The sequence below is a fragment of the Thalia democratica genome, chromosome 3 (genome assembly GCF_965202585.1).
Source record: "Thalia democratica chromosome 3, ktThaDemo2.hap1.1, whole genome shotgun sequence".
Lineage (NCBI taxonomy): Eukaryota > Metazoa > Chordata > Thaliacea > Salpida > Salpidae > Thalia > Thalia democratica.
In genome coordinates, this window is record NC_139167.1 from 81,421,089 (window position 1) to 81,446,920 (window position 25,832).

The 25,832-nt window shown below is 23.9% G+C and overlaps 1 protein-coding gene across 1 annotated transcript; it reads left to right on the plus strand.

Moving 5' to 3' along the window:
• The first annotated feature begins 10,747 nt into the window (after positions 1-10,747).
• On the plus strand, positions 10,748-24,555 carry LOC145831586 (large ribosomal subunit protein uL13m-like). The gene is made up of 7 exons (XM_082938887.1): positions 10,748-10,796; positions 13,172-13,229; positions 13,515-13,674; positions 18,008-18,068; positions 21,333-21,422; positions 23,727-23,848; positions 24,304-24,555. Exons 1-7 carry the CDS (start codon positions 10,773-10,775, stop codon positions 24,326-24,328), a joined length of 540 nt encoding a protein of 179 aa, XP_082795013.1. The 5' UTR covers positions 10,748-10,772; the 3' UTR covers positions 24,329-24,555.
• Positions 24,556-25,832: the final 1,277 nt, after the last annotated feature.

The window sequence follows — 25,832 nt, forward strand, 5'->3', positions numbered from 1 at the left end:
ATTAAAATAAGATTAAGCTGCAAAAATAATTATAAAAATGTGTTATCACAATAAGAAAGATACATTATGTTAATCTTAAAAATTAATTATGTTATGAATATTTAAATTTTATGTCAAATATTATTTCAGGTATATTTACGTATTAAGAATTTTTTTTTTTAACTCGTTTAGATTTTAATAGTTTTTGAAAATGTAAACAAACTATTACATTTTTAGCTATAAGTCCAATAAGTTTATTTGAAATGTGTTGCACATAAGCAAACTAATTACTTAATTTAAAAAATACCAGTTATAAATAAATTAGTTAAATCACCGCATTTTGTAGAACACTTTCTAATACACAAGATTACTTTAAAATAATTTATTTACTTTGTCTATCTATAATTCTTGTGCTAAAACCTTTAGAACCATCTTCTTCAAATTAATATCTTATTCACTTAAAATGTACGTAAACGGTTATTTTAAAAAAAGAAGTAATTTTTTTTTCTGTTGTACAGTTTTGATCCAAAATGCAAAACTTTAAAGTGTTAATTAACTGTATTCTATAAAAACTTTATATGATAACAAATAAAGTGATCATTGTTGTTATAAAAAACAAAAATTCAAAAGTATGATTAAGCTTAATTAACTAAATTATAATTTAAGCTACAAGGTAAGACGAAAATTTAAATTTTTATTTTAGTACAGATTTACTATATACTTTAATCTATTTAAGTTTGTGCTTAACCGTATGGGCTAGTTTTTATAACTAAGGCTTGTAATATTATGTTTATTTTATAAAAATATTCCTATTCTTCGCTATGTAGGTTTTATAAGCTTAACGTTCTTAGATAAAGTTAATAAACATTCAGCTAAATATGCAATATTTTGTTTACGTAATTAAGACTTTAAAATTTAAAGCTTTTTCTAAATATGTAAACATACTTAAAATAATAGTTAACATAAAATTTAAACGGTCATAATAAATTTAATCACTTAGATCAATATAATGTATCTAATTAACCAAGAAAATACATTTTTATAACTGTTTCTGCAACTCAATTTTGTTTTAATTAAATAATTAGATAGAGTATATTCATTGCTAATTAAGATATTGAAAAAAATATTTCAGCTTATATTTAAAACTTAAAAGTATGTAAAAAATACTGAGACTTAAAATTAATAAAGTTTAGTAAATTATTTATATTTCTGTGAGTTAATCCTGTTATCTTTAATTTAGAAATTTTTATTTTATCGTTTTAAAATGTCTAGTCTATTTTTTGAAATACTTTTAAATTTCTTTAATAACTTAATCAAATTAAAACGTCTTAGTATGTTAAAATAATTTATAAAAACTCTAAAAAAAATAGTTATAGTATAAAAACTCTATGGATACTGCAAACACATCAAGTTCTGTTCAAAAATTCAATAAAAAATTAAAGATATTCCTTGAAGTCATCTCCTATTTATTTCTAATTGTGGTAATAACCGTTGCTGTCAGTTACTCATGTTATTTTCAAGTTTCATGGGAAAATTTTCATTTTCAATATGATTTTGTTACATTTATGCTGACTTGCATTTGCAACCAAATGCTGATGAACTTTCTTGTTCACATTATTGCTTACAAGCTGTTAGGGCATGAACAGTTTAGTAAGAAAAAGACTGGAATAAACTCGAAACAATATACAATTTTGTTTATGTTGAACATCATTAGCAGTCTGTTAGTTTACACAATCTTGTTGACTGGACAAAGCAACCAAAAGCTGAAGAATTGGGGTTTTGTAGGTGTTATCAATTTGGTAAGTCTAATTGTGTCTGCATTGGTGTTTCTGATGAGTTACGGTGTTTACTACTGCAACAATTTTACTAATCAAACCGAACATTTAGCTATGAATAACTGGTTGGTTAATAACTAAATTTTTCTTTTAAACAGAACAAGTTGTATCTTCAGTACTTTTATGCAATAGTTTTAAAAAGTATTTTTATTGTTTCTGTTAGTACTGTTTTTTTTTTGTAAGAATAAAAATTTAAAACAATAACGTTACTTGTTTGGTGTTAATTATAACCGGAAGTTTAAATAAAGCAACAACATATAATGTGTTTTTTACAAATTAAAAATGAATAACTAAATTTAAGCTACCGTCAGTCATTGGTAAGTTATTTTTGTTCAAATAAACTGAAGCTTGGGATGTATTCAAAGTTAGGTATTTGTCACTTTAAGTACTTGTAAGAAAATCTAAAATAATTTTAATTTATACTATAACACTTATATATTTTTTTAATTAAACAAAAATAAAAGATTTGCCTTGCATCGTAGACACCACAATTTGTAACACCTTAAAAACTCAAAAAAAAATTTTGACTTTTAAATCTAATATTTTTTTGTTATTTCTTATAAAACTAAACACATTTAAAAAAAAATAGCTTAAAATAGGTTAAAAGTAAACATATGGTATAAATACTTGAATTTAGTTCGGTTTTCTTTGTTTTCGAAATTTTTATCTGATTCGTTAGTTATTAAGGGATTAAAAGTTTAATCAGTTAAACCATTTAAATACTGTAAAGTATTAAGTTAATACGTGATAATTATTAACTGTTTACTATAAATATCATTTATTAGTACTTAATTTAATATGTTATTACTTATAACCAGTCTCCAGTGTTTGTCATGAAGCAAAGAAAAGAGTATTCCATTGTTTGATTATTTGTTATAAATTGTTTGAATTTTGAGTGTTACAAAACTAGTCAACAAGAACGCAAGTATCTCGGGAAATATTGTCATTATTGTTTTTGTTGATAAGTTGTTGTTGATAAGACCTAGAGACAGAGAATAAGACCTTCATTATCTAATTACTACTGCATGCAAAATTACTAGTGTATTTTTATGGTTTAATTGGAAATAGTATTATTCAAACAGTATTTGATGGTTTTAATTTTTTTTAAGATATTTTATAGTTGTAACATTAGCTATAGTTTTTAAAGTATTTTTCGTTTAAATTTATTTTGTTCTAAAGTTATGTTTATTTACATATAGTTTGTAAAAGTAATTTTTATTTTTGAAGTAGAGTTTTTATAATAGTGTTTTATGTTATATTTTTTAGTTTTGTTTTAATAAGATACCTTGTTTAAACTTTCCTGTCTAATATCGATAAAGTAGCATCTAGTATTTATAATATAGTAACTAAACAATGTAGGATTTAGTTATAATAGGGTAGTACTATCAAATTAAATATATCAACCATCTATACCTCACAAGGTAAAAAACTCACTCTTGAAATTGTTTTTTAATTCAAAAACTGATCTAACAGTTATAATAATATATAAAAACGCAAAAATATAGAACTAAGTAAACTAAATTAGCATTCACAGAGCTAACTTTAAAAGCTTTTAAATATTTTATTAAAAATTATGAATTCAAAAAACAGTACTTTTGTTTAATTAAAGCTATTGTTTGTAACCTTCAGCTTTTAAAATTCGAATTGAATTGCACTATGCATTATATCCGCGGTCTTAACCTTTTATAATTTTTACCCCTTTTAAAAAATTTATTACGAAATTTACTACAAATATACAAAAAAGTGTATAACTTTGAATGAAAAAACTAAGTTTTTAGCTCATAAAGTATTAAACATCGTTAATTTTAATGAGTTTTTGCTTTACTTTAGTAAAAACACAGTAAAATACTAACTTATAAACAAAAAAAAAAAGTTAATAAGATTTTTTACTTAACTTATAATAAAGAAAATTTACCTCTTAAAAGAAAGAATTTTACCCAAAGTTTTCCCTAGATTTTGTCCAAGGTTGTGAATGGCTTTATTGTATCAATCTTATCAATACACAAATTACAGAAACAATTAAAAAACATTACACTAAACTTTAAAATTTTGTAGAGGAAAATTTCATAATTGTAGGACTATTTAATTATTTATCTGCATTTAAGTCTAGATAAGAAACTGTGTAACTTACTCTATTTATGTTTCTAACTTGTTTAATCGAACATACTTGTTTTACCAAATATACGTATGCAATTGTTAAAAACATTTCAATTTTTTGTTTTTAGTTGTTTTAAAGAAGTATTTTTAGTTGTTTTAAAGAAGAATCATCGTTTGTTTATTTTCAAAACTTTCAAATTTTGATTTTAAACAACTAAATAAAAGAATAGATAATTTTTTTTTGATTAAAATACTTCAAAAAAATAAATTATCTATTCTCTTATTTAGTTGTTTAAAATTAAAATTTGAAAGTTTTGAAGATAAACAAACGATGATTTTTCTAAACTACTTATTATATTTCTTAAACTTATTATATTTCTTAAACTTAGACTATTAAACTACTTACTTATACATTTAGTTAAATTTCAAGGTATAAATATTTTATTCTTATTTAAAAAAAAAAAGCTCTGGATTCAGTTTTTTTATTTGACTCATTATATTAATATTAATTCAATCCGTTTTTTTTTTAACTAGTACCTATTTTACCTAAATACACTCTTATATGCTTGAATTTTCAAATATGGAACATTTTTGTTTTTGTTTATATTCTTCACGCATGAATAAGTTTTTAAGCAAAAGTATAATTAACTAACATTGTTATATGCAGTTTCATATTTTATTTTTGCTTGAAAAGGTCGCAATCTCTTGCCACCGAAACCGGTCGCGAATAAAATATACAATTTGCATAAATCTATTTAAACTATTTATTATAAAATCCACATTTCTTCGATTCACACCGGCGTGCGAACTAACAAGGTTTGTGCTATTTGTTGTATAAAACACGATGGTTTGGTTGTATTCAAAAATTAAGCTTATAAAACTTTGTAAAAATCGATAAATTTAAGTAGTTGGTAAAAAAGATGATTTTCTAATTTTGAAAACTCAAAATTGTTTTAATTCTGTTTATAGAAGTTTTTTTTAATGATTTTTTTTTTGCTATTATTCTTTAGTAGGGGCTGCTAGTGCAGCCAACATTCTTTTTCTTGCTCATTTACAGAAATCTCAAGCCTGCGATTTAATTTTTAAACATATTTGGGAAAACCGATTAAAACTAAGCTTTTTATTCAAAGGGTGATGAAAAACACTTTCAATTTTATCGTTAATATGTGATTGTGCTAGTTAAATAATATTTTTTGAAAAGTTTTTTTTAATGATTCGCTCACAACAAAAACTTTTTAAATACTTCTCCTCAAACAGTTTTTTTAACAATTTCAAATTACTTTTTAGGTCTACTAGGAAAATTGTCTAGCCCTAATTTATAGTTTTTAATGTTTATAATTCAAAGTGCAAAACTCTAAAGTTATTTATTTGTAAGATTAATTATTTATTACCATATACTAATAGTAATTACTTTATTGTAAATAATATTTCTGCATATATTGCAAAAATTACAACGTATTTAAAAAACTAAAAAAAGAATTTTATAAACAATACATAAATACTATAAAAAAAATATTAATAAAAACTCATTCTTTATGGTTCAAACTTGTTTCTTAAACTTAGATCAAGTGTTCTATGGTTAAATTAATGAAATATATTTTTTAACCATAAACTTTGAAAAGTTAAACATTGTTTAATTCACATCTTTTGCTTCTGAGTTTCGATATTTGTAACAAAAGTTAGTCATGCTTTCTATATTTAGTTTCCAAAAACATTTATATTTGTCGTTTGTAAGTTTCATCGCTTTTTAAGTTAGGTTACCTGCTGAGCTTGCTAAAATCAAAGACTGTTATTTTTTTCTACTGTGTAACAAAAATGTTTTAGGTTATCAAAAAACATTTTAGTAAAAAAAGATTTAAGTTTGTATAAAACTAAGATCAGAGTTATATTTTAGTTTTGTAACTGTTTTAAATGTGAAAACCTTGCTTTTTCTCCGTTTAATTGTGTGATATATATTTTTTTGTTAGAAAAAAAAGCTGTATAGTGTATACACATATTTTATCATTAAAGTACAAGGTTTTTGCTAGTTTTAAAAATTTAGATCTTACAAAAAAAAATAAGAAAAATATATATAAATTACTAAAAAGTTCAAAATAAAAGACTTATTGCAAAATTACAGACCTTTACGATCACGCTCGAAAGTTCACTATTAGTTCTATTCTATGTTTACGAACACTATGACGTATTGTCTTAAAATTAGTGTTACTGGAATGACTTTAAAATTTCTTTAAACTTTTGGTTTATTTTTCTAGTTATAGAATTATTTTGAAAATATCAACTTTTTATATATCGATCAAATTTCAGCTTAATTGTTTGTTAGTTTTATTCTTTTTCTTAGAAAAAATATCCAAAAGGTTAAAAATATTCTACTTACGGGACTTTTACAGAAGGTTAGCTTTGCTTCTAGCTATTTCATAAATGCAGTGTTAACTTAAAACTTTAATTTTTGAAAATGCAAAATGCTATTTGTATTATCTTCTAATAAAAAGCTATCATAACGATTATATTTTTAAAATATGTTAAATGTGTTGTAAAATTTATGATTTTAAAGTCATAAAAAAGAGAACAGTCATAACTATGGCTCAAGTACTGGTGTGGAGAAAGACCTTTCACTCAACAAGCTTTTCACCAGTTGCTTTGTAAACACTGTTTTGGGATGTAAAAGCTTTTTAGTAATGTATAAAATATTTGCTTTACTATTTAATACAGTGTTTTACTTAAAAATTAATTTCAAATAAAAAGTAGACCCAAAAGCATGTACTTTGAAAAACCTGGAAAAAAACAGAAAACCTGGAAGAAAATTCTAAAAATCATTTGGCAAATCAGTTTACAGTATAAATTGTTATATTAATTCAAAAAATACTTATTAAACTTAATGTATGTGGTTAAGGCCATAGAAGGAGGGGCATCCAACACTTATTTTTTACAAAAATAGATAGTATTTGTATGACTGCTTTAAGTACAAACTACAAGCCTGTTTTTATAGAATTCGAAAATATCGTTCAACTTTTAAGATATTTTTTTTGTAAATAAAAACTTTTGGACCACAAATTTGTTGAGGTAGATTTTCTCATAATTTAAAAAAATATTAGAAATCTCTCTTCTTCATTTTTAAGCAATCTTCTTCAAATTTCCAGGTAATGTTCTATACATCATAAGAAAAAAAAATGTTACCAATAAATTTTTATAATTAAAAATAAGAAAAATTGACAAAAATTAAAAAAAAAAAATTTTTTTATAAGAAATGTATTTCTACTTGAAATTTTTTAAAGTAACATTTTTTGTCATTGTACAAAAATTAGACTGTTAAAGTTTGAAGAAGATTGCTTAAAAAGTATAGGAGGAGATAGATTTTAAATAAAATAGTTTATTTACCTGTTTTAGTTTTCCTTCCCATAGGCAACCTATCATGTGGCCCAACTTTGACTGATCATATCTCAAAAAATAGTTCGAATTTTTTAAAACCATATAAAGCATCTTAAAGCATAGAAAAAACTTTGTAAAATAAGATTAACTTGTTAAAAACATGGCTCATACCCCCTATGGCCTTAACACTGTAAACTAAAGCCATAATGGAATTAGCCATGTTTTTTACAAGTTGATCTTCTTTTATAGAGTTTTTTCTAAGCTTTAAAATGATTATTATTGTTTTTAAAAATTTGAACAGTTTTTGATATATGACTAGTCAAAGTCGGTCTGCATAATAGGTTCCCTATGGGAAAGGAAAACTAAAACAGCAAAAAAAAACTGTTTTATTTAAAATCTATCTCCCACATTTTTTAAGCAATCTTCAAATTTTCACAGTCTTATCTTTATACAATAACAAAAAACGTTACTTTGGGCTTAAAGTTTTTTTTTATAAGATTTAAATTTTTTTAAAATTTAAGTTGTAAATTTTTAATTTTAAAATTATCTAATTTCATAAGTATTGTTTTTTTTTATTTTAATATAAGGAACATTTCCAGAAAATTTGAAGAAGATTACTTGAAAAATGAAGGAGGAGATAGATTTCTGGTGATTTTTAAAATTTTAAGAAAATTGACCCTGAAAAATTGGCAATTCATAAATTTGTATTGGAAACTTTTTTACAAAAAACTAAATATCTAAAAAACTAAATGATATTTTTTAATTCTATAAAAACTTGCTTGTAGTTTGTACTTGAAGGGTTCATATAAATACCAAAGTTAATTTTTGTTGAATACTAAAAAAAGTGTTGGACCCCCCTATGGCCTTAAAGGATTAAAAACGTATGCAGTTAGAAGAATAACTTTTACATAATAGTAACTTAATACAAAATTCCTGTTTAAACATTTGCTTTGCTAACTCTTTGATAAGTATTTTAAGTCACTAGACAAAATCCTGGGACTCAAAGTTTTAATATTCAATTATTAGTTTAAACTTAATAAAATCTAAGGATCTATTTCATGTTTTTTTACTTAACAAACATACTTTTTGTGAATAACTTAGGTCTTCAAATAAAGAGAAAATACAATTTTTATTTAGGGGTAGGGAGTACTCGGGTGATGTTTGCTGGACTTATGAGTACCTAGATTAGTACGTCTTTTTGCTTTACTAAGAATAATCTGAAAAAAAATTGCATAAAAAAAAGTATGCCGCCCAAAATCTAATTTTAACCCCAAAAGTCACATATTTTTGGAATTTTTGACTTAGACAGTAATAAAATCACTTACACATGTCCTAGACTTATAATTAATGTCTTTAATGAAAGCTTATACTTCTTGACATAGACTAAAAGATATATTTTAATTGCTTATGATGTAATATGACGTCATGATCACCCTAAATATGCAAATTTGGTCTGTAAAATGGTGCTTTTTGGAAAATTAAAAAGCATAGCTTGTTAGTGATTTTAATAAAAATATTTTTTGCATACTTTTTAGGTTGACTTACTTACCTTTAAAAATTTAGGTGATGTGGTATGTTTAATAGCAAAATATTTGATGTTATAGTTCATTTAGCTTTCAGTGTTTAAAAAAGCCCTAAAATAATTAACAAACAGCGTTACAACAAATAAACAAAATATTAAAAAGTTATGATTTATTATAGGCATTGATCATTAAGTTAATGGCTCCAAAATAAAGACTTATACAAAGAAATAAAGAACATAACAAAATAAAATTAATAATGTAATCATTTAGTATTAACACTTAACATAATTGCAAAATGACTGATACTTTTAAAAATTTTAGTATAAAAAACAGTCAGGTGATTGATAAAATCTAATGGACTATCTGTTTGAAATAATTAAGTTAAGAAAAACTATCATTTAACTTTCTGTAAAAGACATCTGTTATACTAAAAAATCTAGTTGGATATTGTTTCTCAGTGAAAAAGTAATACATTTTTATTAGAAACGTTCCATTCCCCTTCAATTTTACAATCAAGAATATAATCTATATGCAACTTTAGCAAATTACATTTAAGTAGGTTAAATTAATTATACTTTTATCTACAGCAAATCCAGTATAAAAACTCTGTATCAAATGACAAACTTGCAAATAAAATACTTAATTCATTTAGAGCAAATCTGTGTTAAGTTAATAAAAAAGTTATTTTGTGTGGTAAGATTAGGATCATAACAAAAAAAAACAATTTCTATCTATATCACAACTGGCTTCAAATAGCAGTCAGTACCTCCACTCCAATAAGGTATCAGGATAACTCAAGCTAGTTTGAAATTGAAAAATCTGCAGATGACTCAGACCAAATGAGATTTTTTTAAAGTTCAGATAGTTTTAAAATTTCTGAAAATCTTGGTTTTTTTTAGATTCAAATAAGATTTAGTTAGTTTAGTTTGAATGGTTTATTTTTAAAACAAATTTTGTTAAAGTGCTTTATTTTTTTATTTAATTTACTTAATATTTAAAAAAACTAAGGATAAGTCAAGACAGTTTTTTCTTTCTCAAAGAGTAGCAACTCTGATATAAAATGTAAAACTATTATACACTTTTTTAAGAGATTTTTTTTAGTAGTGTATGAAAATAAAATGATATATATTATAGAAATATAAATAAGATCATTAAAAGTTGTTCATCATATTTTTGAAATGTATATAATTTCATAAAAGTATAAATATCTTTATCATACTGTTGTTTGGCTTAAACCAATAAACTTAAAATTCAATATGCAAAAATACAATGGTACTCAATAGCGTTAATCTATTTTTTGATATAATAAAATATTTTTATAGATATTAACACAAAAATATTATACATCACCTCTGAAACATTTTAAAACTTAAATTATTAATGTTTATTAAATCTTGCTGTACATAAAACAAATATACTGAATTTTTTTTATCAACAATATAAAATATGTATTGTAACATTGTTTACTTAAACTGATAACAAATAAAATAACAAAATCATAAAAAAAGTAAATACAATGAAAATATAGTATTTATATTAGTCAAGTTAATATTTTTTTCCAAGATTGTAGGGTATATTATCAAAATGTTAAGGATCACAAAAACGTTTTTTATACATTAAAAAAAATCATGTAGCCTATTGTAAGTACATAAAAGGAAGCTTTGTTTTTTATCTGAGTTGCTATATATATATAACACGTTTTTTAACCTTGAATAAACCAAAAACAATATCTTTTAAGTAAATTGTACTTTAAACTTCTTAATAGATTCTAAAAAAAAAGTAAAAATTTCAAAAATATATTATGAAGTTTTGAATAACTTTCAAAAATTATTTCAAAAAATAGTAGTTGCCACGTAGTGGCTAAATAGTGCAATACTTAAACTTTGTTTAAAATTTTGAAGAATTAACTAAGTAGCTGTACAATTTTTACAAAACCTAATTTTTTATAGATTTTGACTACTGATAAAAACAAATGTCTTTTGGCCGTGTTAATCAAGTAAGTTACAATAGTTTATATTTTTAATTGAACATTTCTTTAAAAAGTTCAGTCATAAAAGTCATTAACTATACTTATTGTTTTATAAACATTAGTAACTTTAGTGAACACTAAAAATGTTTGACACTTTTCAAATGTAAAGTATTTCTACTTATATAATTATAAACAACATTGTAGAGGGCAGTTTACTATGTTGTTAAGGGCATGGGGGTAAACACCCTCTTTTGGTTTTTGATCTTATTTTATATAATTTTTACTAAGCTACAAGATGCTTTTTACAAATTTTAAAAATTCAAAATAATTTTTGAGATATAGCCGGTCAAAGTCAGAAACAGCAATAGGATCCTTATGGGAGGCGCAAACTAAAACAGCAAATAACTAGAAATCACTAAAAATCTATCTCCTCCTACGTTTTTTGAGATAACTACCTCAAATTTTCAGGAAATGTCTCTTGATATATTTAGAAAATTCTATCAGAACAGACTTTGAAAAAATTACAAAATAAAAATTATATAACAAAAAAACTAAAAAAAACTGTTTTTTTGTTTATTTTTTATATAAAATTTTTATTTTTTTATTTTTTAAAAATTCCTTCCTACAGAGATTTTTAAATATATCAAGGAACATTTCCTAAAATTTGAAGTAGTTATCTCTAAAAACGTAGGAGAAGATAGATTTTTAGTGAAATAGTCTAATAGTTCAAAATAATTATCACTCATATTATTATAGTAGACATAGGGGGGTACACCCCTTTTTTTGAAACTTGGTATAATTTTATATAGTTTTTACTAAGCTACAAAATACTTTTTACAGATTTAAAAAAATCAAAATAACTTTTTAGATAAAGCCGGTCAAAGTTGGAGGCAACAATAGGTTCCTTATGGGAGGCACAAACTAAAACAGCAAACATAGACTGTTTTTCTTAAAAATCTATCTTCTCCTACGATTTTTGAGATAACTACTTCAAATTTTCAGGAAATATTTCTTGATATATTAAGGGCATAGGGGGGGGGGTAAACGCCCTTTTTTGGTTTTTTATCTTATTTTATATAGTTTTTACTAAGCTACAAGATGCTTTTTACAGATTTTAAAAATTCAAAATATTTTTTGAGATATAGCCGGTTAAAGTTGGAGGCAACAATAGGAACCTTTTGGGAGGCGCAAACTAAAACAGCAAATAACTAGAAATCACTAAAAATCTATCTCCTCCTACGTTTTTTGAGATAACTACCTCAAATTTTCAGGAAATGTTCCTTGCAATATTTAGAAAATTCTGTCAGAACAGAATTTAAAAAAATTAAAAAATAAAAATTTTATAACAAAAAAACTAAAAAAAAATTGTTTTTTTTGTTTATTTTTTATATAAAATTTTCATTTTTTAATTTTTTTAAAATTCCTTCCGACAGAATTTTCTAAATATATCAAGGAAAATTTCCTAAAAATTTGAGGTAGTTATCTCAAAAAACGTAGGAGAAGATAGATTTTTAGTGAAATAGTCTATTTTTGCCGTTTTAGTTTGCGCCTCCCATAAGGTTCTTATTGTTGCCTCCAACTTTGACCGGCTATATCTCAAAAATTATTTTGAATTTTTAAAATCTGTAAAAAGTATCCTGTAGCTTAGTAAAAACTATATAAAATAAGATAAAAAACCAAAAAAGGGTGTTTACCCCCCCCTATGCCCTTAAGAATATTCTGTAAAAAAAAAATGAAAAAAAAACAAAAAAAAATTATATGAGAAATAAACAAAAATTTTTTTTTTGTTTTTTTTGTTATTAAATTTTTGATTTTTAATTTTTTAAAATTTTGTTCTGTCAGAATTTTCTAAATATTGCAAGGAACATTTCCTGAAAACTTGAGGTAATTATCTCAAAAAACGTAGGAGCAGATAGGTTTTTAGTGATTTCTACTTATTTGCAGTTTTAGTTTGCGCCTCCCATAAGGATCCTATTGTTGCCTCTGATTTTGACCAGATATATCTCAAAAAATATTTTGAACTTTTAAAATCAGTAAAAAGTGTTTTTTAGCTTAGTAAAAATTATATAAAATAAGATGAAAAAAAAAAAGGCGTTCCCCCCTATGCCCTTAATTATGTTGTGCTTATATATTTCTTAGTTACATTGGAATGATGACTTTCTAATTTTTTTTTTAATTACCATATAAAGTTTAAATAAGAACTGCATTTAAGCTATAGCTTTTCTGCTCATATAATAAACAAAAGTCAAGTTTTTGCTAAAAATGATTTTTATAACTGCTTATTGATATTTCAATTAGTTTTATATATTGATAACTTATAAACTATAAATTTATATATAAAACAAGAAAACTTATTAGCAAACAAACCATGCAAGCAATATTACAAATTACTTTTATTGCAGCAATGGGCAACTTTCACAAAATCTTGGCACATACTGAATGCATACCAACAGCCACCAGGTAAAAGTACACTAATAAGTTTTTTATGTTCTTTTAGATAAATAAGTTAAAATTATATACTTAATCTTTTACATTTTTCAGTGAGTTGTAAGTGCTAGTAAAAGTAAAATAATTATTTAAAAATAAAGAAAAAAGTTGTGTTGCTAAAAATTACAGTGTTTTCAACTTAATGATTAGTACTCGAGTATTTGTATTTATTGCACTGGATTAGGAAACAACAGTGTTGAGTTGTAAAAGGTTACAATATAAATAAGTTTTACACAACTCATCCAACTTGACCAACAGGCAAAATAGCGGCGATATGCGCAAACTACCTGCAGGGGAAGCACAAGCCGATATTCGACAACAGCGGCATGGTGGGGGATCACGTGGTCGTCGTCAACTCCAAGTTCATCAGCTTCTCCGGCAGCAAGTGGGAGGAGAAACAGTTCTTCAGCGACAACGGGTTGGTGTTTGTTTTAAATAAAAAATTATTATATATATGTATTTAATATTAGGTGTTTGTTTTCTGTACAAAATAAAAAAATGTTTTTAAATGCTAATATGTTTTACTAGGACATTTGTTAGTTGGTGTTTGTTTTATTTGCGCTTTTGGTTTTGAATTTAACTATTAGAGTGCTTTACTTCAGTAAGATAAATAAAAGTACTTTACTTGAATGAATTCAACTGAAATTTAAATGTTTTGTTATAACATTTTATGTGCGCTTTTGGTTTTATGTTCAACAATTAGAGTGCTCTAGTTCAGTAAAATAAATAAAATTACTTCATTTAATGAGTCCAAATGAAATTTAAATGATGTTTTGTAAGAAAAATTTATGTGTGCATTTGACTATTTAGCGTGCTCCACTACAGGGATATTTTATTTGAATGTGTTCTGTTCTACAGCAATGATGGGTTTTTAATTTAAAAGTTGGGGTTTAACCTTGTTTTTTAAGCTGATTGTGTTTTTTAGAGTTTCTGCTGTTAGACGAAAGGAGTAATGACATAAGTACAAATTATTTTATCAAAAATGGGTTGTTGTTGTAGCGACAACGGGTTGGTGTTTTGTTGAAACACTTTGTATGTGTTTATGGTTTACATTTAAGGGCATAGGGGGGCATTTTACAAATTAAAAAGCTTCAAAATAATTTTTGAGGTATAGTTGGTCAAAGTCGGAGCCAACAATAGGTTGGTATCACGGGTTGGTGTTTGTTTTGTGTGCACTTTTAAATTTAACTATTAGAGTTCTACTACTAACTACTTCAGTAAGATAAATAAAACTACTTTATTTGAATGAGTTCAAATGAAGTTTAACTGTTTTGTTAGAATATTTTATGTGTGGTTTTGGTTTTGATTTTGACTGTTAGCTTGCTCCACTACAAGGATATTTTATTTGAATGAGTTCTGTTCTACATCAATTATGGGTTTTTAATTTAAAAGTTGGGGTTTGGCCTTGTTTTTTAAGCTGATTGTGTTTTGTAGAGTTTCTTCTGTCAGGAGTAATCACATAAGTATAAATTATTTTATCAAAAACGGGTTGGTGTTTATTAAAGCCAATGAACAAAGAGGTTTCACCTTTGCTTTTTATAAGGTGATTGTGTTTTGTAGAGTTCTATTTGTTAGACACTTTTTATGCTTCAAAAGTTCTCAGTTAGTTTTGAGATGTAAGAAATCAATGTTTGTGAGTTTGGTAGTTTCCTTTAATGGGTTAATATTTGTAATATGTATTTATTGTACAATTTTTGTTTTAAGGGCACAGGGGGAGGTAAATCATTTTTTCACAATTTGATTTTATTTTAGATAGATTTTACTAAGCTACAAGATACTTTTTACATATTTTAAAAATTCCAAATAAGTTATCAGTTGTAGCTGGTTAAAGTTGGAGGCAACAATAGGTTCCTTATGGCTAGCGCAAACTAAAACTGTGAAAATAAACTGTTTCACTAAAAATCTTTTTCTTAACTACCTCAAACTTTCAGGAAATGTTTCTTGCAATATTTAAAAAATTCTGTCGCAAGTAATTTTTAAGAAAATTTAAAAATAAAAAAATTATAAAAAAAAAATACAAAAATACAGTTTTTTTGCAATTTGTAGCTTAGTTAAAACTCAATTAAATAAGACTAAATTATTAAAACGGTGATTTATCCCTCCTATGCCCTTAAGTTTGTCAATTAGAGTCCCTATCTGTCTTGAAGTGAGATGAATACAAATAATTTATTTCAAAGAATTTTGTTACAAAACCATGTATTGTTATAGTATGAACATGTATTTTAACAAATGCGTGAAAAGTTGTTTAAAAACAATTTTTCACTATTTTTTATTAAGAACTCAGTGGGATCCACCTATTTTATAAGTTTATCCTGTGAAGTTTTTAAAAAACATTTGTGAGAGATTTTTTACTAATAAAGAAAATTGAAAGTAACTTGTGCGATAAAAAAGGTAATATTTGGTGAATTCAATAGGTTTTTTGTTGAAGGCCCAAACAAAAAGTTTAAAAATCTGAAAATACATTTGGACTTCATTTTTTAACTTTTTACTGTTAGTCCATTACTAGTACTTTAATGTTTTATACTGAAAAAAGTATTAATAAAAAAGTTTATTTTTTTTTAAACTCTAGTGTTATGATATTTTCATGTTTTTTATATCGGAAATCTTGAAAGTTATTTTAAAACTATGTATTGTATTTTGTGGTCTTAAGCTCAATAAATACCAGATAAGATAGGTTTTAAGTAAACTTTAACTTTATGGAAACTTCTACTAGAAACTTTTTATAAAAAAACTATATCTCAAATATTTATGAAATTTATTATTATGTATATCTAACTAATAATTAGAGCTTTAGTTTTTTAAATATAGTTTTTGTTTTTTTTTTGTTTAAAAAGTTCCCGACTCTGCTATGGCCTTAAAAACTGAAATGTAATTTTTACATAATTTGTGATGCTAAAAATGATGTTTGTCAATTTATTTTTTTGTATTAATTGGTTATAATAAAAATAATTTTTTTGTAACATTCTGTACTTGTTTCATTAGTACAAAAAAGTATTAATAATAATAGTGTTTGTAAATTATTATTTGAAAAACAGAGTGTTGTATTTATTAAGATCTAAAACTAATGGATTTGGTTTATCATGTATAAAAGTGTTTTTAGTCAGTACCAACAATATTAATCAGTAGATAAAGTTTCAAGAAATTAAACTCCTCTATAGTACTATAATGAAGTTTTAAAAATTAATGGTAGAAAATGTATGAGAATTATTTTACACAAAGCAAACGTTTAAGTTTTACATTGTTTAACACAGTTTAAAAACCTTTTAAGATTTTATTTTTGATTATAAAACCTGTTTTAAAATTTTGTTACCTATAATATTAAGAATATTTTAATAAACAGAAGATAATTAATAATTAAATCATTTATTTTTGCATTGATTTATTATCCACCACAAGTTTAATATTGTATCTTAATTTTATTAAAAATCTTTAACTCAGTGTTTTTCTTTAAATTCAAAAGTTTTTATACAGTAAGGCAATCTTAGAAATCATTTATAATACAATACAACTGTCAGTTGTATTGAGTTATAAAATACTTTGATTTTAATGTTGTTCAGAGTCATACTTACTCTAACGAGTACAACATCATAAACAAATATTTTCTATGTAATATTTTTTGTTTATTATTTGGCTTTATTTTAATAATTTGTTTATATATTGTGATATTTTTTTATAAACAACATATATTCTTTAGGAAACTATTTCATAAAAAGAGAAACACTTGTAAAAATAAAGTGCGGTGGATGGAAAATTTTACTAACTTTTTGTTATATAAATTTAAAAAATTGTTTATTATTACACCTGAGCACTCCAATTATTTGTTCTATTAAAACACCGTGTTTTATTTATAAGTCTTGATATGTGTTTTGTATTTAAAGTTAAAGTATAAAAGCTTACATAAATTCTAATCAATTTATTTTCCTTTGAGCAATAATAGCATAGATTTACCACTCGTTATCTTATATGTTAATAATTAATAAGATTTAAAAAAATTTCCTTTGGTTGTCAAATTGCTTTAAAGAGAAAATCTTTGGCCTGGGAGCTTTTTTTTTGAAAATTAGCCCGCGAAGTATAAAATGCTGCTGACTCATAATTGCTTTTGACAATTTAAAATGGTAAGTATGCTTTCTAAACTTTAAAAGTGTAAAACTAGTTTTTGACAAAGTTAAATAGTTTTGCTGTTTAACGATGTACTCTATTTTAGTACAATTAATCTTTAAGAACATTTAATTCCCGAGAAAGTTTAGTTATAATTCAATTATTAAACGTTGACATAGTATAAGTGTTCTAATTTAATCTGCTGATAATAGTAATATGTTCATTTATTTCATGCTTATAATTACAATTTGTAGTACTTTCTTAAATCTTTTGATAAGTTTTGAAATCTTCAATTTCTAACTTATACATCATTCTTCCACTACAAACTATAAATTTACACCATGCTAATAACTAAAGTTTATGATTTAAACAAAATTATCATAATATTAATTTATAATATTAACCTGTGCTAATAATATTATTTTACAATTTTAATCCAAGTTAATAATAAATTTTAAATTTCACACCATCTTTACGAAACTACTTGTTGCTTTTGAACGGTCTAAAGGCAATATAATGTTATATTTATAATTTTGGTATAAAAAAGTGTTTTACTTCCCCCTCCTATGGCCTTAATAGTAGCATTTTACAATTTTAATCCAAGATAATAACTAATTTATACACCATCCTTACAATATACTTGTTGTTATCAGACGGCCTAAAGGCAGATTGAGGATGGAAGCTTGGAAAGTTCACGAACTAGATCCTACTTGGGTTAGTAAGATTGTAATAATTTTTAATATTTTTCATTCGGTTTTTATATACTGAAAATGCTTGTTTCGAAATCAATTTGATATTTTTAATTAACACTTTAATATAACTTTTTTATTTTGTATTTACTACATAGCACTTGGATTTTCACTGTATAATGTTTTGAAATAAAATAGTTTTATAGTGTAACAAAATAATAAAACTCTTTTTTTCAAGTATACTTTTTTAGTTAATAAATTCTGAATGAATAAATAAAATAAAAAATTATTGCGTAGCTATTTAGTGTATAAAAATATCTTTAAGTTACATTTGATAGATATTTTTAAAGTCATATACTATATATTATTTTAAATTAAACAACACATTTTTTTTAATTTTAAGGCCATAGGGGGGTCCAACATTTTTTTTTTACAAAAATTAACTTTTGCTTTTATATAAAAGCTTTAAGTACAAACTACAAGCCAGTTTTATAGAATTCAAAAATATCATTTAACTTTTCAGATATTTAATTTTTTGTAAACATTTTCCAATATAAACGTAAGGACCACAAATTTTTCGGGGTCAATTTTCTCGGAAATTTTAAAATTCACTAAAAATCTATCTCCTCCTTCATTTTTCAAGCAATCTTCTTCAAATTTTTAGGAAACGTTCCTTATAATAAAAGAAAAAACGTTACTTAAGAGTTTAGATTATTTACAAAAAAAAGTTTTATGACAAAAAAAAAAAAAATTTATACAACATTTTTTTTAAATTCCAAAGTAACGTTTTTTTGTTATTGTATAAAGATTAGACTGTGAAAGTTTGAAAAAGATTGCTTGAAAATTGTAGGAGGAGATAGATTTTAAATAGTCTTTTTTCGCTGTTTTAGTTTTCCCTTCCCATAGGGAACCTATTATGCGGCCCGACTTTGACTGATCATATCTTAAAAAATATTTCGATTTTTTTAAAACAATAAAAAAGCATCTTGAAGCTTAGAAAAAATAGGGCCTCCCCCCTATGGCCTTAAAAGACTAAAATTTAAAACGATTATAAGTTTAAAAAGTTAGTATTCTGATTTATTTTCATTTATAAATTTATGAACAATTATAACTTTGTTAAGACATTAATTAAATAATTGAAATATAGAGACATCACTTTATAGTTTCAAATTAAAATAACATTTGTTTTACTTTTGTATTTGAAATTTTCATCTTTGAAACTTAAGTGCTTAAAAACTTTCTTAAGTAAAAACACTTTGTATTTGATTTTTTTGCTATTAACTTATATTCTGCTGTTAGTTTTTTATAAAATAACTAGTTAATGTATTAATGAGTTTAAAATTTTTCTATTGTATATATTTTTTGATATGTAAATAATTTTTTGTAAACTTTACATTATCCTTTCGACTAACAATTTAAAAAGAAAGTGATAAAGCTATGAAAACTTTAAAGAAATAAACTAAAATGCATAGGGTACAAAACAAGTGGTTTGATAGAAATTTTCTTATAAAATAGATTTAATTATTATGATAATTTAAAGTTTCATAGTTCTAAGTGACTTTTTCATGTAAATATATTTAAACCATTTTTTTATTTCTTTCATCTTCAATGCATTTGAGTGTCGTATATTGTATTAGTTTTTTAAACAATAACATATATTACTATTTTTACACTTATTTTGAGTAAGTACTTTTTTGTATTGATCGTAATTTTTCAGGAACTTAAAACATTTATGAATTATAATCTACCGAGAGTTTAATATTTTAATGTGATACGTAAACATACATTTATAGTCATAGTTTTAGATGAAAGCCTAAGTTCTTTATTATCTTGAAATTCTATAACAAAAGTGTTTACCACACCAGCTACTAGTAACATTTTTGAATTAAAATAAATGTAATGTTTTAGTGTTATTGAAAATATGGTTATATTCTGGTTACTTTTGCTTATTTTTAGATGAAAGCCTAATTTTTTTTTTGAAATTGTGTAATAAAAGTGTTTAATATTTCTTATCACACAAGCTACTAGTAACATCAACAATATTGCTAAAAACTTGTTCGTAGTTTAGCTGTTTTGTGCTTATTATGTTTTGCCTGCTATTTGCTTTTTGATAATGTAGTTTGTAAACTTTTTCTTTACATTTTAAGTATTGTTTTTTTTTTCTATGTTAATCTTTGATAACTGGATCATTTGATAGACTTTATACTTTTTTTCAAATTTCAAGCTGTTGTTTAAACATACAACCCCTTGAAATGTTTTTTATGAATTTTAATTTTCATTTAACTTTTTTTAAGTTTAAACACATTTTGAACTGTAGTTAGTTTCATTCCAGATATATATATATATATATATATGTTTTATTCAGTTTTTTTTACTATAATTGCTTTAAATAGTATATCATGAAGCTTGAACCTTATTAAATAGCATCTTTTAAAATCAGAAGTTGATAACAAATTTTTAGTTTTGCATCCAATCTTTTTACAGGCAGTAAACGTATCTTGCATTTAACATTACACTTTGTAATAACTACCAAGATTTAAAAAAATACTATGTTTTTTCTGACTTAGTTATATTTTGTTTTTTGTTTAATGATCTAGTAATCGTTTTTGTTAATAAAAAAATCATAATTTTTTATATAAAAATTAAAACAAAATATAGGTCAAAAAATTTTAATCTAATTTTATTTTACATTTATCTACAAGTATAAAATAAATTTTATGATTTTTAAAGCAATTAAGTTTATTTTTAAATAAACAGATGTTTAAATAGAATGTTTGATAACGTTTAAAATTTTAAGTGAAAATCTTTTTGTTAATTATAAATCTTATCAAATAGCCTTTTTCAAAAAAAAAAATTGATAACAGATTTTTAATTGTATGTTTCTTTACCGAGTAAACGTATCTTACAGTGAAAATTATTTAGTTAATTATAAACAAATAATAGATTGTGAAAAGGATAACGTAGAGGAACCTGAGCAAAATAATAATTATGAAAATGAAAAATAATATAAAACTTATCTGAATTAAGTTGTATGTTGAGAAAGTTAAAGTTAAAAAAAGTATTAAGAAAAATGTAATCTTTAATTTGTTTTTAACTTAACACTTAGATATGTGATATTTACAGATCGTGAAAAGGATAACATACAGGAACTTGAACAAATAAAATAATAATGCTGAAAATGAAAAATAATATAAGATTTATCTGAATTAAGTTAAAAAAAGTATTAAGAAAAATATAAACTGTAAAACTTGTTTTTAACTGAATACTTAAATACATGTGATATTGACAGATCGTGAAAAGGATAACGTACAGGAATCTGAGCAAAGTGACTGATTTCAGGAGAGACTTGTTCCATTGCCTTCACGTTTACGAGGATGAGGTAAAAAATTTTACATTTATAAATAGTTTTACAAACCAATATTTTTTTAAAAAGAGTTCTGACAAAAGTTTGTGAGCAACTAGTCAATTTTTCTATTACCTTATGAGGATGAGGTTTAATTTAATTTCAAAATAGGTATATTTAGTTTTTAATCTAAGAAGAAGTTCTCTTAATATAAAACAAACTATATTTTATATTTAAATACTGCCTTACGAGGATGAGGTTAATTTTTAATTTACAAATGTAAATAGTTTTACAAACCTAAATACTCTTTTTGAAAATTGTCATCATTTATTTTTTTATTTAAAAACACACTTGAAGTAACTTTACAGTATCTTTTCAATGTTTTTATACTATTTCGCACAGTTTCTATCCTTAAACTTAATTTCAAACTAAAAATAGACCTAAAAGTGTGTTCTTTTAATATTTAGTTTATAATCTAAGAAGTTCTTTCAATATAAAACAAATTGTATTAAATTTATTATGTATTAAATAAAATAAAGTTTAACAAAATTACGCTCTTTCTGAAAAGAAAACTTTTCAAATTTTTTAAATGATTATGTTTTGCTTTATTGTCTAGCAAGATGTTGTATCAACATAAATAATTCATGTTGTAAATATTACTTGAAATAAAAATAGTTTAACCCAACAATGCTCCTTTTGAAAAGAATCGTAACAAAAGTTTGTGCACAATTTGTTGATTGTTTTTATAACGATAATAATAAAAGCATAGTTGTTTTGTACACACTTGATATAGAACTTGTTAACATTTAGATTTTTTGCTGATTTAAAAAATTATAAATTAACGCGACAATTATTTGTGTCGTCTTATTTAATTAATGTTGTAATGTTTGGATTACTTTTATTTAAAGCAAAAGTGAACACATTAAAATGAGATCTTAGCTTAAGACTCATTATATGATTTTTTTTATTTTTACACAATTAAAAAATAAAATCCATAAGTTTGTACTTCTGAATGGTTTATAAATATTGCATACGATTATTTATAGACATTATTTGCATACGAGTTCTAGTTTGTTTCTTTTTTATTTTTTAGCTATATACATGTATACATAATGTTATTTGTATATTGTGTCTATTTATTGTATATATAACACAACTTGTGTATATGTAACATATATTTGTTTTACGCAGAACTAAATTAAAAGTTTCTTTATTCTTACCTGCTTGAAAACTTAGTATAATTTAAAGTTTTTGGTTATGTATTTTTGAATCGGATTTAATTAAAAGTTTGATTTAGAAAAGTCAAGATTTTTTTTTCAGCTCAATCTGCGGTAACCTTTATTACTAAGAATATTGTACTGGTAATGGAAAAGTAAATTTAACTTGAATTTGAATTTAGTCCATTTAAAAACCTCTGAAGACGTAATTTTTTTTTTTAAACTTGACTTTTAATTCTAATTTTAATATAAATTTGTCTAACATAAGCTTTTGACCATATAAATGTCCATGTTCCATACCAAAATATACTTAAAAGTTTATAGTGATATTCGGTAAAATAACTAAAACTATTCTAAATTATATGTTTTTTTGCACTTAAGTTTTGCATTAAACTGCAATAATAAATTTTATGTTTTTATAACTTTGACAAATTTAACCACAAATCATGTTCAGAAATATTTTTAAATTCAATAGCCAGTTAATTTCATCAATATTCAGGCTAGTTTGATCTTTTATTTTGGATATTGGATAATATTTTAGTTCTCGGCTAATAATTTGACTTTAACTTTTTTTTTCTGTAATAATGTGTGTTTTATTAAGTCGTGTTGCTTTTATTTTAAAATTTATAGATAATTAAGCTTGATAATTTTTTTAAGTTTTTGCATCATAATATTCATAACTTTGTTATAAACTCAGGCTGACCATTTTTGCCTAAAGGAGTGGCAACCCTTATTTAAAAAAAATATTTTCGCATAAGAAATACTAGAGAATGTCAGTAATGTCATAACAACTAAATATTACTAACAGAACGTGCCATCTGAAATACTAGAGAATGTCAGTAATGTCATAATAACTTAATATTCCTAACAGAACGTGCCATCTGAAATACTAGAGAATGTCAGTAATGTCATAACAACTAAATATTCCTAACAGAACGTGCCATCTGAAATACTAGAGAATGTCAGTAATGTCATAACAACTAAATATCCCTAACAGAACGTGCCATCTGAAATACTAGAGAATGTCAGTAATGTCATAATAACTAAATATTCCTAACAGAACGTGCCATCTGAAATACTAGAGAATGTCAGTAATGTCATTACAACTAAATATTACTAACAGAACGTGCCATCTGAAATACTAGAGAATGTCAGTAATGTCATTACTCCGCCAAGGAGGCTTCCCAAGGCTTGGAGCGATTACACCGAAGAAGAAATTGCCAAATTTCCCAAAGTATTCACTCCGTTAGTTTGAATTTGAATAAAAATTAAAAAAAAACATCAATTTACTCGATCAACAAACTAAAAGTGTGTTTTGGAGTGTGTTTTGTTTATAAATTAACAAGAATTAAGATAAAAAGAAGTAGTTAAAGGTTGAATGGTTGATGCCAACTTTTTAAAGTTTTTGTAAAATAGTTTGTTGATTTTTAAAAACTTTTGGAGTTATGCTGACATTTTGTTAAGAACTTGCATGATAAATATGTTTCAAAAACTTCTAAATGCAGCTAAAATTGGTATTGTGTGTTATTTATATATGTTTACATTTTGTAGTTTGTCATGACAAATAGACTAAAGCAATTTGAAATTTTTATAAAATAACCATTTAATTGATTTTTTGTTTTTATTCAACTAAAGTGATAGTAATAACGTGCTATTGTTAAACTTGTTTTGTTGTTTATTCATAATTGATAAATTTACAGGTCGCCGGATTTCGTGAAGAGATGAGAAGTAAATGTTTGTGTTGATGTCGTATTAGCTAGGAAATAAACTTTATTTAATTTAGAAACGTCTAAAACTTTTCTACACACTTTTAAGAGTTTGTGTTTATACAGCCTTTTAATTTTTATTTTTTTATAATTAATTGTTAAAACTAAACGAACTTTTGATGTTTTTTTTTTTAAAAAGTATAATTTGTTACTTTTTATATTTTAAAAATAAAGTACGTTTGTTAACACTATCTTGTGCTTTTTCTCAAGTACAACTATAATTATAATAAAAATAAGTTACAGTCTACACAGTTTTTTATTAGGTTATCAGTTAAAATAATTTTTTTAAATATGATTTGGGTTAGATTAAAAGTTACTTAAAAGACTGTTTTTAGTTAAAATAATATAATCTTTAAACTAAGCTAAAATGGGTTACATGACAATTCAAATTCGGACAACTCAAATTCCGACAATTCAAATTCTTAAAAAAATATCTAAAAGACTATACCTCAATAAGTTATATAACTTTGAAAAAAATAAAAAAGCATATGTAAATCTTATCAATATCTACAAGATATTTTAATTTTTTTTTCAAAATCTAAAATTCTTATCATGATATTTCAAAATTACTAAAAATATCTATGTTTTTTACTTTATTTAAGCCATATCTCAAAAAATATTTAATGTATTGCAAAAATAAAAAAATTGCTTGTAGATATTAATATTACCTACATATGTATCTTTTATATTTGAAAAGTATACATTACTTTTTAATTTGTGGTTGTTTCAATTTATTTTAAAGAATTTGAATTGTCGGAATTTGAATTGTCCGAATTTGAATAGTCGTGCACCCGCTAAAATGTCTTCTTAGAACATTAGTGTTTAATTTATTTAAAACGTTTTATACAAACTGATTAAAAAATTATAATTTTATTAAAGTTAATAGTAATTATGCCACTACTTAATAATCATAAAAATCGTAAGTATATATGCTAATATAGTTATATTTTTACAATTACCAGAAAAGTACTAATTATCTGAAACAGAGCATCCCATTTTGTTGAAAAGATTATTATTAAAACTATAAGAAAAGTTATTAAGTATTAAAAACAAAAAATAAATATATTTTAGTTTCTAGATCTTGAAAAATGAAAATTATACGCTGTAATACAAATTTTTAATTCGTAATGTACCGAATCCGGATTTTATTGCTTAGGTTCGTATCCAATTAACTGGTTTTAGTTTAAAGAGAAGCAATTAAGAAGTATCACACAGGGTTGCCAAAAAACCTGGATTTTAAGAATTATGTAAAAAACCTGGGATTTTGAACGAAAATCACTTTAAATATCTGGAATTTAAACATGTTTGGTAATAAAATTTCGATTTGACACAAAAAATCTATCATATAGATTTAAATTTTATGTTATCATTAAAAAACACATTTACAGTATTTTTTCAATATTTTTCTTCTATTTAACTTAGTTTCTTACCTTGAACTTAACTTTAAACTAAAAGTAAAAATA